Source organism: Thamnophis sirtalis, unplaced genomic scaffold (assembly GCF_051295495.1).
Source record: "Thamnophis sirtalis isolate CommonGarterSnake01/CBP01778 unplaced genomic scaffold, rThaSir2_p1.2 scaffold_4, whole genome shotgun sequence".
Taxonomy (NCBI): domain Eukaryota; kingdom Metazoa; phylum Chordata; class Lepidosauria; order Squamata; family Natricidae; genus Thamnophis; species Thamnophis sirtalis.
This window is the reverse complement of record NW_028261384.1, coordinates 68299545-68313526: the sequence shown is the minus strand read 5'-3', so window position 1 is coordinate 68313526 and position 13982 is coordinate 68299545. Positions and strand designations below refer to the sequence as shown.

General features: G+C 47.1%; 1 protein-coding gene across 1 annotated transcript in view; it reads left to right on the top strand.

The window, feature by feature from the left end:
• MATCAP2 (microtubule associated tyrosine carboxypeptidase 2) overlaps positions 1-13982 on the top strand; it is a 99017-nt gene that overhangs the window by 61376 nt on the left and 23659 nt on the right. Inside the window, exon 3 of the mRNA XM_014068567.2 lies at positions 9435-9578. Coding sequence (XP_013924042.1) covers positions 9435-9578 — 144 coding nt within the window. The remainder of the gene's footprint in view (positions 1-9434; positions 9579-13982) is intronic.

Genomic DNA, 13982 nt, shown 5'->3' with positions numbered 1-13982 from the left:
ATCAAGCAAATGGATGATTACATAATTTATGACAAGATGTTCCATGTAATCTTGCAGATATCCATACCTTTTGCTTAGGCTTCCATGGGAGAAGGGAGGATTTCTCTCACACAGGTAAAGGAGTGAGTTGCAGTCAGCAGTGCAGTGCACACATGCATTATACAATCACACCATCATGGCCACCATCTTGACTTTTTGCATATTAGGACAAAGTTTATCTATTTTTAATCCATTGTAAAATAAAAAAACTACTTTTTTGTGTTTTTACAAGCAGAGCTAAAACAACACCTGTTGAGGATGATTTAGGTCTAGATTTAATGCACTGAATAGATTACATAGCTTTCAACACTTTTCACCTCTTGGATTTTGAAAGAATAATAGTTCAAATCTAGAAAGGCAAACTTAAGAGTTCAGTAGTATGTCAAAATGAAAAAGTTCAGTGCCTCCTACACATATACCACTTTTACTTTATAATCAAGCCTTCTATTCCTATACATGTAAATTCATACATTGGAATAGGACAGGTTTAAATAAATATTCTTTCTTTTAAGGACATTTCATTACCCAAACTAGATAACATCATTAGTGCTTGTTACAACTTAACTTCATTAGAAACCAAAGATAACTGATGCTATTTTTTTGGGAAACTATATCTTTAGTTGTTTTTTTATCTCATAGTATCTTCTTGTTCTTTGTTCTCTCTGAAAAAAATCAAAGCACAGTGAACAATTAGATCAAAAGATAAAATATTAAAGGGAACAATCTGCTTAAATGAAATGATTGTTCAATAGAAATTGTAAGATCCTGCCTCTACCCCCCATTAAAGAAAGTGTGGACTTTTGAGATAGCAGCATTTCAAAAGTCCGATGTTGAATGAGCCAATCCACAGGTATGAAGATGTTGTGAAGACAGTCATCCTGAGAAGGAGATAAGGGACTTGTTAGGGCTGCGTCACTTAATAACCAAGAAAGAAACCACTCAACTCCATTTTGCAGAATTAAGAGTACTTTTACTCGTTGTAAGTAAATAGAAGCTAAGCAAAGCTGGATCTGAGATAAAAGCATGTACAAGTATAGATATCAATGTATGACCCATTCCTCTCCCCTTGGTAACCCCAATCCATAGTCCCATCCAATTACTCCACAGGTGTCATGTGGGAGACATCTTCAAAAACCATCATCAGGTTGGTATGCCGGACAGTTGGCCTTGGCGGGAAACTCCTCTCCCCGCCATATGCGCAGTAGATGGTGAGAACAACTCCCTTCTTACAGTCTCTCCTGTACAGAATATTTCCCACACCCAAATACCATGCCCCCCTCCCCGTTTCAATGGCAGACGAAAAGCAAGCAGCAAAACAGAGGCTGACATCTGGCCCTCCTTCAGGAAAAGAACATCCTTCCTGCAGAAAACAAAAGAAAACAGACAAACAACATAACACAAGAGAAAGGGGAAAAGGGAAAAAAGGACAAAATCAATTGAGGTCAAGGCTTGTCAGGGTAGGCAGAGTAGAATTTACGTAGAAGCCGAGGAGCCCGCACATGGGACTTATCGACCCATTCAGCATGCAAGGGAGGAAAATGTTTCCATGAAACAAGATACTGAATGCGGTTTCTCTGTTTCCTAGAATCCAAAATTTCTTTAATCTCAAAATGTTGCTCTCCCTCAATCAGAAGAGGGGTGGAGCTACCAAAGGGGCACACAACAGAGAAGTGTGTTCTGGTTTCAGAAGGTTGACATGAAACACCGAGTAGACACGGTTTAGATACTTAGGCAACTCCAGATGTACCGACACAGGATTTATGACTTTCACAATCAGGAACGGGCCAACATACTTGGGACCCAGTTTCCAACAAGTCTGTAACGACCCAAATTACAATATTTCCTTGGCTCTCCGGTAATTCAACAATGAAGTCCATAGCTATTTCTTTCCAAGATGCCTCAGGACAGGCCACGCCTTGGAGCAAACCCTGGGGTTTCCCCGGTGGTCGTTTTGTGGCAGCACATGTGGGGCAACTGGCCACATAAGACTCAATGTCCTTCTTTAATGAGGGCCACCAATATTGTCTTTTAATGAGATGCAGGGTTTTCACAAAACCAAAGTGACCAGCCATGCGTGAATCGTGGGCACGTTGAAGAACCAGACTTCTAATGGTCGCAGGAACATACAATTTAGCCCCAATCCAAGCTAGACAATCTTTTATGGTGTACTCATCCGAATGTTGGTTAAACCATTCATCAGACTCAAGACCCTCCTTGAGTTTAGAAACGAGATCCTTTGTGACCTCCACATTGGAACTGTTCTGGCTTCTGGTAACAACCAGAGCAGCGAGGCTTTTTGCTGGGATGACTGGGTGGACCACACTAAGTTTTGAGCTGTTATATTGAGGAAGCCGGGACAAAGCATCAGCCATAAAGTTTTTCCCTCCTGGGATATACTTCAAAGTGATATTGAACCTATTGAAATGTTGTGCCCATCTCATCTGTTTGGGAGATGATTTCCGGGGAGTCTTTAACGCCTCCAAATTTTTATGATCAGTCCACACTTCAAATGGATGTTTGGCTGCTTCCAAGAAATGTTGCCATGTCATTAAGGCCCACCTGACCGCAAAAGCCTCCTTTTCCCATATAGCTCATCGCTTCTCTGTCTCAGTTAGCTTTCGAGAAGTGTGGGCACAAGGTTGTAGTTTTCCATCAGCATTTGCTTGTAGCAACACCTCCCCCACTGCAACATCATTAGCATCTGCCTGCACCACAAATGGCGAATCCATGTCTGGGTGTTTTAAAACTGGTTCAGCTGCAAAAAGTCGTTTTAATTTCTTGAACACAGCTTGACATTCCATAGTCCAATTCAAGGGTTTGCCTGGTCTAGGTTTGGCCTCCCTCTTTGATTTTAGGAGGATCGTAATTGGGAGGGCAATTCTGGCGAACGAAGGAATAAATTGACGATAGAAATTAGCAATACCCAAGAAACTTTGCAATTGTTTGCGGGTGCATGGGGCCGCCCATTCAGTGACCACTTGGATCTTTGCTGGGTCCATCTCTATGCCATTGTGGGAGATGCGATATCCCAGGTAATCCACCTTCTGATGAAATTCGCATTTAGACAATTTAGCATATAGGAGTTTTTTTAGCACTAAACGGACAAGTTTCACGTGTTCTTCACATGTTTCTGTGTAAATAAGGATATCATCAAGATAGACCATCACGCCTTTGTAAAGGTGGTCATGCAAAATCTCATTAATTAATTGCATGAAAATGGCTGGCGCCCCCTGTAGCCTAAATGGCAGCACACGGAATTGAAAACAGCCAAGGGGGCAGTTGAATGCAGTTTTCCATTCATCCCCTTCTTTAATTCTGACTCTGTAATAGGCTTCTCGTAGATCTAATTTTGTGAAAATTTTTCCTTTACCCAGCTGAGCCAACATGTCCTTCATTAATGGTAGCAGGTAGAGGTTCTGGACACATACCGCGTTCAGGTTTTTGTAATTAACACATAAACGAAAGGAACCATCTTTCTTTTCTCTGAACAAGACAGGAGCAGCAACTCGGGGCCTAGCAGGTTCAATCAATCCCCTCTTCAAATTTTTGTCAATAAATTTCCTCAATTCGTCCATTTCTCTAGGGGTCATTGAATAAATCTGAGGTTTAGGGAGTTTCACTCCGGGGAGAATATCAATGCTGCAGTCAGTGGCACGGTGTGAGGTTAATTTATCAGAAGACTTTTCACTGAAAACCTCTTTCAGGTCCCAGTACTCTCTTGGGATTTTCTCCTCCCCCTCAATTTTTTCTTGCCTCTGGCTGCCAGGTTGGGGTCTGCATTATTCAGTTTGGGAGCCCCCCCTTCTCTCTCAGGGGGCGTAGCAGACCGGATGTGTAACCAACCCTTCCTCCAATTTATGTGTGGGTTCCATTTACGCAGCCAGGGCAATCCTAATATAAGGGGCCGGTCCATTCCTGGGGCCACAATAAAACTTATTGTCTCTTGGTGGGTTCCCATCCACATATCAATAGGTTCAGTTACAAAATGAGCAGGGCTCCCTCCCACAATTGACCCATCCAGCTGGCAAAAAGCAATTGGGACTTTCAGAGTTTTAAGTTTCAAACCCAGTTTTTCTACTATTTCTGGGCTTACAATGCAGCATGTGCATCTGGAATCTAAAAGGGCCAGCATTTTTTCTTGTGCGCCAAAAGAGGGCACCCTTAGCTCAACTGGAATAGTCAGGGGTCCCGATCGGGAGCTTACCAGGCGTCAGTCATCAGAATCAGTTTCGCTTTCCTCCGAAGAGCAGGGTGAATCCTCCTCCCTCTCAACAGGGTGGAATCGCTGAGAAGGTTCCTCCCCTTCATGGCAGGTTCTTTTCTCTTGCTGGGAGGTTTTTCCAGCTTTTTCTGTCTCCAAGGAGGGGGATTTTGGGTCATCTTGGTGCGGCAATTTGTGGCGCGATGCCCCTCCTTCCCACAGTGGAAGCACACGAAAGATTTTGGTTTGCTTGCAGACCCACTTTTCCCTCCTTTTGAGGCTCTTGGGGGGTGTGGTTGGCAGGCAGAGTTTTCTCTCTTTCACTATCTTCCTGGTATTTCTCTCTGGCTAAGTCAATCTCCACATCAGCAGCCACCTCATACCAGGGTTGCAGTCTATGGGGGGGGGGCTCCGGTTCACGCAGTGCTCATATGTTTCTTTGTTTAACCCATCAGTGAAATGGTCTAACAATGCTTCTTCGGACCAACCCCTCATAAAGGCTGATAGCTCATGAAATTCTTGTATATATTCAGCTACTGGTCTCTTCCCCTGGGTAAGAGTTTTAAATTTGATTCTTGCTTTATGCTCTGTGAGTGGATCATCAAAGCGCTTTCTCAGGGCGGCCATAAATCTATTATAGTCTCTCAGTAGGGGGGAATCAGCATTATACAAGCCCACCATTCATGCCGCAGCCTTATTCTCCAAAGCCATAGTAATAACACTTACCTTCACTTCATCATTTGGCAGTTCGTCCCCGTACATTTGCATGTAATTCCATACTTGAACGACGAAAAATCCTAGATCCTTTGATTTCCCCCCCAAATTTCAGACTTAAAGGAGGAACTTTAGCCATCTGGCGTCTGCAGGCCCCCCCCTCCTCTTGGGATTTTTTTAACTGCAGTGACTGGGGTCAGAGCTGGGTCATCTTCTCAGTTCCACCCTCGCCCCCACCCGGCTTCTCTCGGGTCGAACAAAGGCTCTGTATACTTCTGTGTTTCATGGAGATCGGCTTCTCTCTCCAGTCCATTCTCACGGGCCTGGTGCCTCTCCCAGGCCCCTTCAAAGAGTTTCATTGTCTGGGACATCATAAGGTTCTCCTCTTCAGAGTCACGCCAGTCAGCCGCTGGTCGTTTCGGTCTCCTCATAGTAATTCCAGCCAGAGGTTCTTCGGGGTCATCTTTCTGTCCCACTCCCCATGTCCACCTGGGCCGAATGGATCGTTCTTCCAAATGCAGGCCAGCCATTTGCTCCGTCTCTAAAGGGCAGGAGGATGCAGCTGCTCCCATATCATCTTCTTGATCGCTGCCCTGGTGGGACATCTTTTAGGTTTTGGGTGCACCCCCCTCGGAAGGTATCAACTCCGGGATGGGTGCGAGATGAGAGCCAGCTTAATGTCAGGGCTGCTTCACTTAATAACCAAGAAAGAAACCACTCAACTCCATTTTGCAGAATTAAGAGTACTTTTACTCGTTGTAAGTAAATAGAAGCTAAGCAAAGCTGGATCTGAGATAAAAGCATGTACAAGTATAGATATCAATGTATGACCCATTCCTCTCCCCTTGGTAACCCCAATCCATAGTCCCATCCAATTACTCCACAGGTGTCATGTGGGAGACATCTTCAAAAACCATCATCAGGTTGGTATGCCGGACAGTTGGCCTTAGCTGGAAACTCCTCTCCCCGCCACATGCTCAGTAGATGGTGAGAACAACTCCCTTCTTACAGTCTCTCCTGTACAGAATATTTCCCACATCCAAATACCATGCCCCCCCTCCCTGTTTCAATGGCAGCCGAAAAGCAAGCAGCAAAACAGAGACTGACAGGACTGTTCCCAGGTGCTTCTTTCAGGAGGCTTCAGAACTGAGACAAAACAGATGGACCTCCCCGCCTCTCTTTATACATTCCCCAAAGGTAAATCAAAGCACAGGGCAGATAAGTGTCACAGCTAGAGTTATAATTTAAGGGATTCCAGGATATGTGGAAGCAGGAAGAGAGTAATAAGTGAATAAATGATCCAGCCCCCACCCCCCGAAATGATAGTATCACAATAGGGATCTGACATAAATCATATATTTATGTGCAATAAGCAATGAGTATTATAAATGGCTATCAGTATACTAGGAGTTTGTTTTGGAAACTGCAGAATATCATTCTGAATTATTTATGCCACTTGTTACAAAATACAATGGCCCTTCATATCAGAAAACATATTTTCCTTTTAGCATCAAACATTCTATGAGCTTACATCTCAACATTTGTAGATGTGAGAGGAATTCCTCACAGTCATGCAATATTAGAATAAAATAGAGCTGGAAGCAGAGATGGGTTCCTACCGGTTCACACCAGTTTAGCTGAGTAGGTAGTAACTCAGCCTGCCACATCCCCGAACTGGTTCTATCGGTGCCTCCATGTTGTTTTTTGCTTCTGCACATGCACAGACACATTTTTACTGCTGCGCATGCACGCATAGCATGCATCAAGTGCATCCCTGAGCGAACCAGCAGTAGCAGAAGCCAGAACCCATCCCTGGCCTGAAGGCCTTCTAGTCCAGCTCCCTGTTCTGGCTGGAGATCTTATACCAGGGTGGCTGTCCAATCTCTTCTTAAAAACCTCCAGTGATGAAGCACCCACAATTTCTGAAGGCAAACTGTTCCACTATTTAGTTGTCCTCACTGCTAGGCAGTTTCTCCTTAATTCCAGGTTGTTTCTCTCTGATTAGTTTCCAACCATTGTTAGTTTTCCTGCCCTCTGGTGATTAGGAGAATAATTTGACTCCCTCTTCTTTGTGGCAGCACCTCAAATATTGGAATACTGCTATCATGTCACCTATTATATACAATACAATAGAATAAAATACAAATAATACAAATACAAATACAATACAATACAATACAATACAATACAATATTTTGATATACAGTATGTCATTTGTCATGCCACAAAGGCAGATGTATTCCTTTAGAAAGAAGGCTGTTCTTCATGTCTCTTTACAGTGGTTTAAGGTTTAAGGTTTAATAACATTTGTATGCCGCCCAATCCCATAGGACTCCGGGCGGCTAACAATACAACTTAAATCAAAAGAAAGGAAGGGGAAAAAAATAGATTTAAAAAACATAGATTTAAAACACACCATGCACTCCGTTCTAAGTGGGGCTGGGCCTCATTTGGGGTCAACAGCCCCAGGCCTGCCAGAACAGCCAGGTTTTAGTGGCTTTACGGAAGACCAAGAGAGTGGGAAGGATCCGGATCTCTGCGGGTAGATCATTCCACAGGGCCGGGGCAGCTACAGAGAAAGACCTCCCCCAAGTAGTCACCAACCGGCATTGCCCGGTCGATGGTATCCGAAGGAGGCCCAGCCTGTGAGATCTTATAGGTCGTTGGGAGCTATGTGGCAGGAGGCGGTCCCGCAGATATCCAGGTCCCAAGCCATGTAGGGCTTTAAAGGTAATGACCAGCACCTTGAATCGCGTTCGGAGTCTGATGGGAAGCCACTGCAGCTCACGGAGGATAGGTGTAACATGGGTGTACCTAGGTACACCCGATACCGGTCGCGCGGCTGCATTCTGGACCAATTGTAGTCTCCGAACACTCTTCAGGGGCAGCCCCAAGTAAAGCGCATTACAGTAATCAAGCCTAGAGGTGACAAGAGCATGAGTGACCATTTGAAGTGCCTCTCGGTCCAGGTAGGGCCGCAACTGGTGCACCAGGCGAACCTGGGCAAAAGCCCCCCAGGTCACAGCCGACAGGTGGTATTCTAATGTCAGCTGAGAATCCAGAAGGACACCCAAGTTGCGGACCCTCTCTGAGTGGTGAAGGGTTTCACCCCCCAGGCCAAGAGATGGAATATCTGGTCCGTTCTTGGGAGGCAACATCAATAGCCACTCGGTCTTGTCTGGATTGAGTGCCAGCTTGTTTACTCCCATCCAGACCCTGACAGCCTCCAGACACTGGCACATCACTTCTACCACTTCACTGAGTTGGCACGGGGCGGACAGATACAGCTGGGTATCGTCCGCATATTGATGATATTTGACCCTGTGTCGCTGAATGATCTCACCAAGCGGCTTCATGTAGATGTTAAATAGGAGGGGGGACAGGACCGAGCCCTGAGGCACCCCATATTTTAGAGGCCTAGGGGTCGACCTCTGTCCTCCAACCAACACTGACTGTGACCTATCCGAGAGGTAAGAGGAGAACCACCGTAACACGGTGCCTCCCACTCCCACCTCTCGCAGTCGTCGCATAAGGATACCATGGTCGATGGTATCGAAGGCCGCTGAGAGGTCAAGAAGCACCAGGATAGAGGAATGTCCTCTATCCCTGGCCCGCCAGAGATCATCGGTCAGTGTGACCAAAGCAGTTTCGGTGGAGTAACCAGGCCTGAAACCCGACTGAAAAGGATCTAGATAATCTGCTTCATCCAAGGACCGTCGGAGCTGAAAGGCCACCACCTTCTCAACAACCTTCCCTACAAAAGGGAGGTTGGAGACTGAACGGTAATTTTTCAGAATAGCTGGATCCAGAGAAGGCTTCTTAAGGAGGGATCTTACCACTGCGTCCTTTAAGGGCAGTGGGAAATGGAGTTGCCCACTTCTTTTGAAACAAATGGAACAATCAATTATGCATGGATACATATAAATAAATAGATTTGCCTTACTACATATAGGTGGTGCAAGGAAAATGGAGAACCATTGTTGAAGTTATTGGAACAGTTTCTGAACAATGTTAAGTGTGCGTTCACACATGTTGCTGTCAAATCAGCATAGAAATTTTTGAAAAAAGATTTTGAAGATAGTCAGGTACCTTACTTTCCATTTCACTACTGTAACTACCCAAGGAATAGGGCTCCTGGTTACCACTACAAATGACTAGAGAGGGACATTGGAAAGACAGGGTAATATTATGAGCCAATAAGCTAATTATTAGCATGAAACTGCTTTTTGGTTCCTTAAACTGGACTGAGTTTCACTATTCCCCCAACACCAGTCCTGAATTGAAAATACGAGGGGATCGTATATTTAATCTTGATGTAAAACTTAAAAGCATCTGTCCTGTTCATATTCATAGAGAAGAAACCTTTACACAGACAAATTGCTTTTGTCATACACATAATTCCAAAGCCAAGAGCAAACACAGTCACCAATTAGAACATTTAGCATATTTAACATTTATGTCTGCTACATTTTTGTCACAGGCTATCAGAATTATGGAACTCACTTTGCAAAAATATGGAAGCTATGAAAATTTTGAACAGTCCACCGGAGGAAGCCTGCTGCCTAGGAGTCGCATCTGGAATCATGTCCGAAAATATATGGCGAAAGAAGGCTGCCTGGGCGAGGTTGGTTTTTTTGCAGCATTTCTTTGAAATAGAGAGTCACAGTTTATCTACATTCCTAATTGTAGTTTTATGTTAGCCATCATTCCTACAGGTGACATGCATACATAATTATTTGTAACCAGCTGTCTCTAAAGAGTGATAACCATACGATGCAGGAACTACCAATTATTTTTTAGAATAAGCTATACTTTCCTGTTGTTTGTCAGTTTAGAGACAGAAATAGATAAAATAAACAGAGAACAAAGTGCGGTGTATTCTGCTTTGTGTTTTGAAAAAGGAAAATAGCAATAGCATTTAGATTGATATACTGCCCAATATTGCTTTACAGCACTCGCTGGACAGTTTATAATATAGAAGCATTATTTGTATACAGTCGAACCTGTAGTCACGACCTTAATTCGTTCCATAACTTTGGTCAAACCTAACCAAAATGAATGCAAATTTAATGCAGCGGCCACACAAGGTTGCTGTTGTTTGCTGCTTACAAAAAAAATGGTGCAGAAGAGGAAATGAACCACGGATGTGTTTGATTGGCACCCGAGTATGTGCTCGTTATCAGATTCAAACATTCTCCTAGACACTCTAAGCAGCTTCTTGCTTGCCTCAGTGGCTCAGTTTCAAAAAACTCAGTTGCCCTACAGGATGTTTTCCTTAGGGTTCCAGGCCTTGTGCAGCAATCTGGACCCTTATTCCTATGCTAGTTCAGTGTAGCTTCTTTTTAAAACTTTTATTTTGAGTGTTTTCCTTTAGCTAGAGTTGTGTAGTTTTATTTTCTTCTTAATTTGGCTCCATTGTTAATTTACCTCAATTCCGGATCGCTCAGGCAGGCTCCCTGGAGCGCTGCTGGCCGGCAGCCTCTCTTGCAGGTTCGTACAGGGGTCAGGTAGGCAGCTAGAGTTCCCGTCGCAAGGAGCGTTAGGCTCCTCAGAAACCCCGGTGTTGCTCCAGGCGCACACGCACGCAACGGCTGCCATCTTGGAATCACGTTTTGGTGTGCTTTCTTTTCTGGCCTCCTAAAAGTTGCCGCGCAGCCTGCCCAGACCAGCAGGTCGCCACGGAGGGTCGCCCTAAGCTCGGGTCTCTCTCTGGGTGGCCAGGCAGGCTCTTTTCCCTTGGGAGTTTTTCTCCAAGCGGCTGCAGGGACCCTTGGCCTACCGGGCCATTCTACTCTGCTCCTAGGCGCAGATCTACAGGCGCCTGGCCTCTCTCTCAGCCAGTGCCGAATTCCAGCCTCCACTTGCAAGAGCTCCTGGCCCATTACTTCCGGAGGCCCTAACTTTGCCTCAGGCCCACTTCGACCCTGAGGCCTTTACAGGCGAGCTTCAGCAACTCCATGGAGAAGCAAGTGGACGCTCAGGCAGGACCCACTGACAGTAAGCACAGCAGGCTCAACCCTGCTGCCAAAGGTAATGGGGTGGGGTGTCCATCCAAAGGGAAACACCTCAGGGCTAGGAAGGCCTCTAAAGCTGATGAAAGAATAGTTGTGAGAAGCCAGAAGGCCCTGGAAAAACAGTTTCAGAAGGCCTAGGCTGCATAGCATCAACAGCTAGTAGGCCCCACTCCCGGTGATAAGGGAGTTGGTCCTTCCCCCCCCCCCCCCGCCCACCAAGAGGAATCCCCTGCCTTGCCAGTTGAGGAGGATTTTGGTTTTTCCCCTAATCCATCCAGGGCTTTGCTAGGATCTTCCAGCCACTCCCTGGCTGAGGATTCCCTTGCTGATATAGATTCATTGGCTGAGGAGGAATCCCTGGCCCCTTCTGTTTTAGGGCCTTCCCCTCCTCTGAGCCAGGAGACCCATCTGTCTAAGACTATGGAGGAGGTTGTAGCTCGTGCTATATCACGGGGCATCTCTGATGGCAGGCAGCAATTGGCATCTAAACTGTCCATTGTCACTACTAATCCCAGCAAGAGTCGTTCGGTTAGACCACAGATGCCCCCAACTAGGGAGGCTTTGCCAACTCCCACTGGAATCAGTGAAGTGTCAGATATGGAGGAGGCAGAGCAGGATGCTCTGGATCTCTCTGATAATGAGAACCCCACCCCTGAACAGGCTGCAAGTTCCTGTCTCTTCAAGCCTTCTATGTTCAGGGCTATTCTCACCAAGGCTCGGGCGGCGGGGCCCCAAATGGGTCTTCCAGCCCCGATAGATAAGCCCCCATAGGCCCCCAGAACCCAGGCGCAGGTTTATTTAAGGAGGTTCCTCCACCCTTGGACCTGGTTCCAGCCCCACAGCTGTTCCTGGACATCATACAGCGGCAATGGACCCAATCGGGATCCATGGCCAACCCTAGTGGGACGGATAGGAAGCTATATACCATGAAGGGCCCTCTGGAGGAGCTGTTGAAGCTTTCCCAGGTGGATGACCCCATTGTGTCTCTCACTTCTTCTCTTCCAGCTGATTTGCTAGAAGATTTGAAAGCTGAGGACAAGAGGGCAGAGTCAGCTTCCCACAAGACCCACCTGGCCACTGCTTGGGCCATGAGGGCTTCTTCGTCCTCTTCCTACTTTAGCAGGGCAGCTTTGTTTTGGCTCCGCAAATTGCTGTCAGGCCTTCTAGCATGGGATACTAGGGCCAGACAGGATGTAAACAAGATCATAGCGGCCATTGAGTACTCTGTTGATGCCTCTATCACGGCCACGAAATTCTCTTCCAGAGCCCTTGCCTCTAATGTCACCTCGCGATGTCTGCTGTGGCTGCGCCACTGGCAAGCAGACATGAAGGCAAAGTGGAAGCTGGCTTTTGCCCCCTTCAAGGGGTGGAAGCTGTTTGGGGAGGCCTTGGACCCCTTTCTAATCGAGTCCAAGGATAAACATAAAATCCTTCATGCGATCACTAAGAAGCAGGACTGTAGGGGTCAGCCCTTTTTCAGGAATTCCTTTCGGAGTTCAGAACCCTCCACCTCCTCTGGGGGAGCCAGTCGGCCTTACGTCCAGCCCCAAGATCGTCCCCAGGACAAATCTTCCTATAGGGATAAGAACAGGCAACAGGGCAATCGTAGACAATTCCGAGGGGGTTACTCCAACCATTCCTTTCGGAAGCCAAAGTGCCCATCACCAGGACCTCCCATAGGCAGCCGACTCCAACTTTATGCCGCACAATGGGAGGAGACCACGACGGACACTTGGATTCTGAATACGGTCCATCATGGGTTGACCTTGGAGTTCCTGTCCTTTCCCCCGAGGACCTTTGTTTGTTGTCCCATCCCCAGATCTGGCCACAAGCTCCAGCTCATGAGGGCAGAGATAGATCACCTGTTAGAGATAGCGGCCATAGAGGAGGTTCCCAGGGGCCAGGAGGGCGAAGGGTTCTATTCCATCCTGTTCCTGGTCCCCAAGTCATCGGGGGCGGGGGGTGAGGGCGATACTGGACCTCAAGAAACTCAACAAGCATCTGGTGTACAAGTGCTTCAAGATGCAGTCCTTTCAGACCATTCTGGGCTGTGTCAGGCAGGGCGATCTTCTCACCTCGATCAACATGAAGGAGGCGTACCTGCATGTTCCGATCCATCCAGCACATCGCAAGTTCCTGAGGTTCCAGTTCGCCAATCACCACTTCCAATACAGAGCCCTTCCCTTCAGGCTTTCGTCAGCCCCGCGAACCTTCACCAAACTACTAGCCGCCATCGCTGCACATCTCCGATCTCTCCCAGTGAGACTGGAATACTACCTGGACGACATTCTCATCCACTCGTCGTCTAGGGGGCAGGCCCAGAGAGACCTGGACACCACTATCTGAGTCCTGCAACACCACAGATTCTTGGTCAACCTCACCAAGAGCCATCTGACCCCGACCCGCAGAATTTGACATCTCGTCACGGTGATCAACTCCTGGAACTGCAAAGTCTTCCTCATGCAGGAGAGAGTGGACAGCATCAGATCTCTGGTGAGGACCATCCGCTCCACTGGGTCAGCGTTGGTCGTCTCCCTCTTCCAGCTGCTGGGGAAACTGGTGTCGTGCATTTCAGTGGTTCTGTGGGCATGACTGCATATGTGAGAGCTCCAGTGGCTCCTGCGCCCGCTCCAGAGACGCAAGGCCAGCAGCTCCAGAAGGGTGGTTCACCTCCCTCCGAAAGTACTCCGCTCTCTCAGGTGGTGGCAGATGGACGCCCTTCTGAAGGGCTGCTACTTCAGGGAACCAGAGCGTCTGGTCATAACAACACGCCAGCCTCTTTGGTTGGGGTGCTCACTTACAGACTCAGATGGTCCAGGGCAGATGGTCGCAGGTGGAGCTCGCCCACAACATAAATTGGCTAGAGCTCCAGGCCGCCAGGCTAGCATTACGCCACTTCCTCAGTCGGGTCAGGGGCCGCGATGTACTGATTCTGACCAACAACATCGCTGCAAAAGCCTACATCAACCATCAGGGCGGCACGCCGTCCTTGGCCCTGATGACAGAAGCGGAAG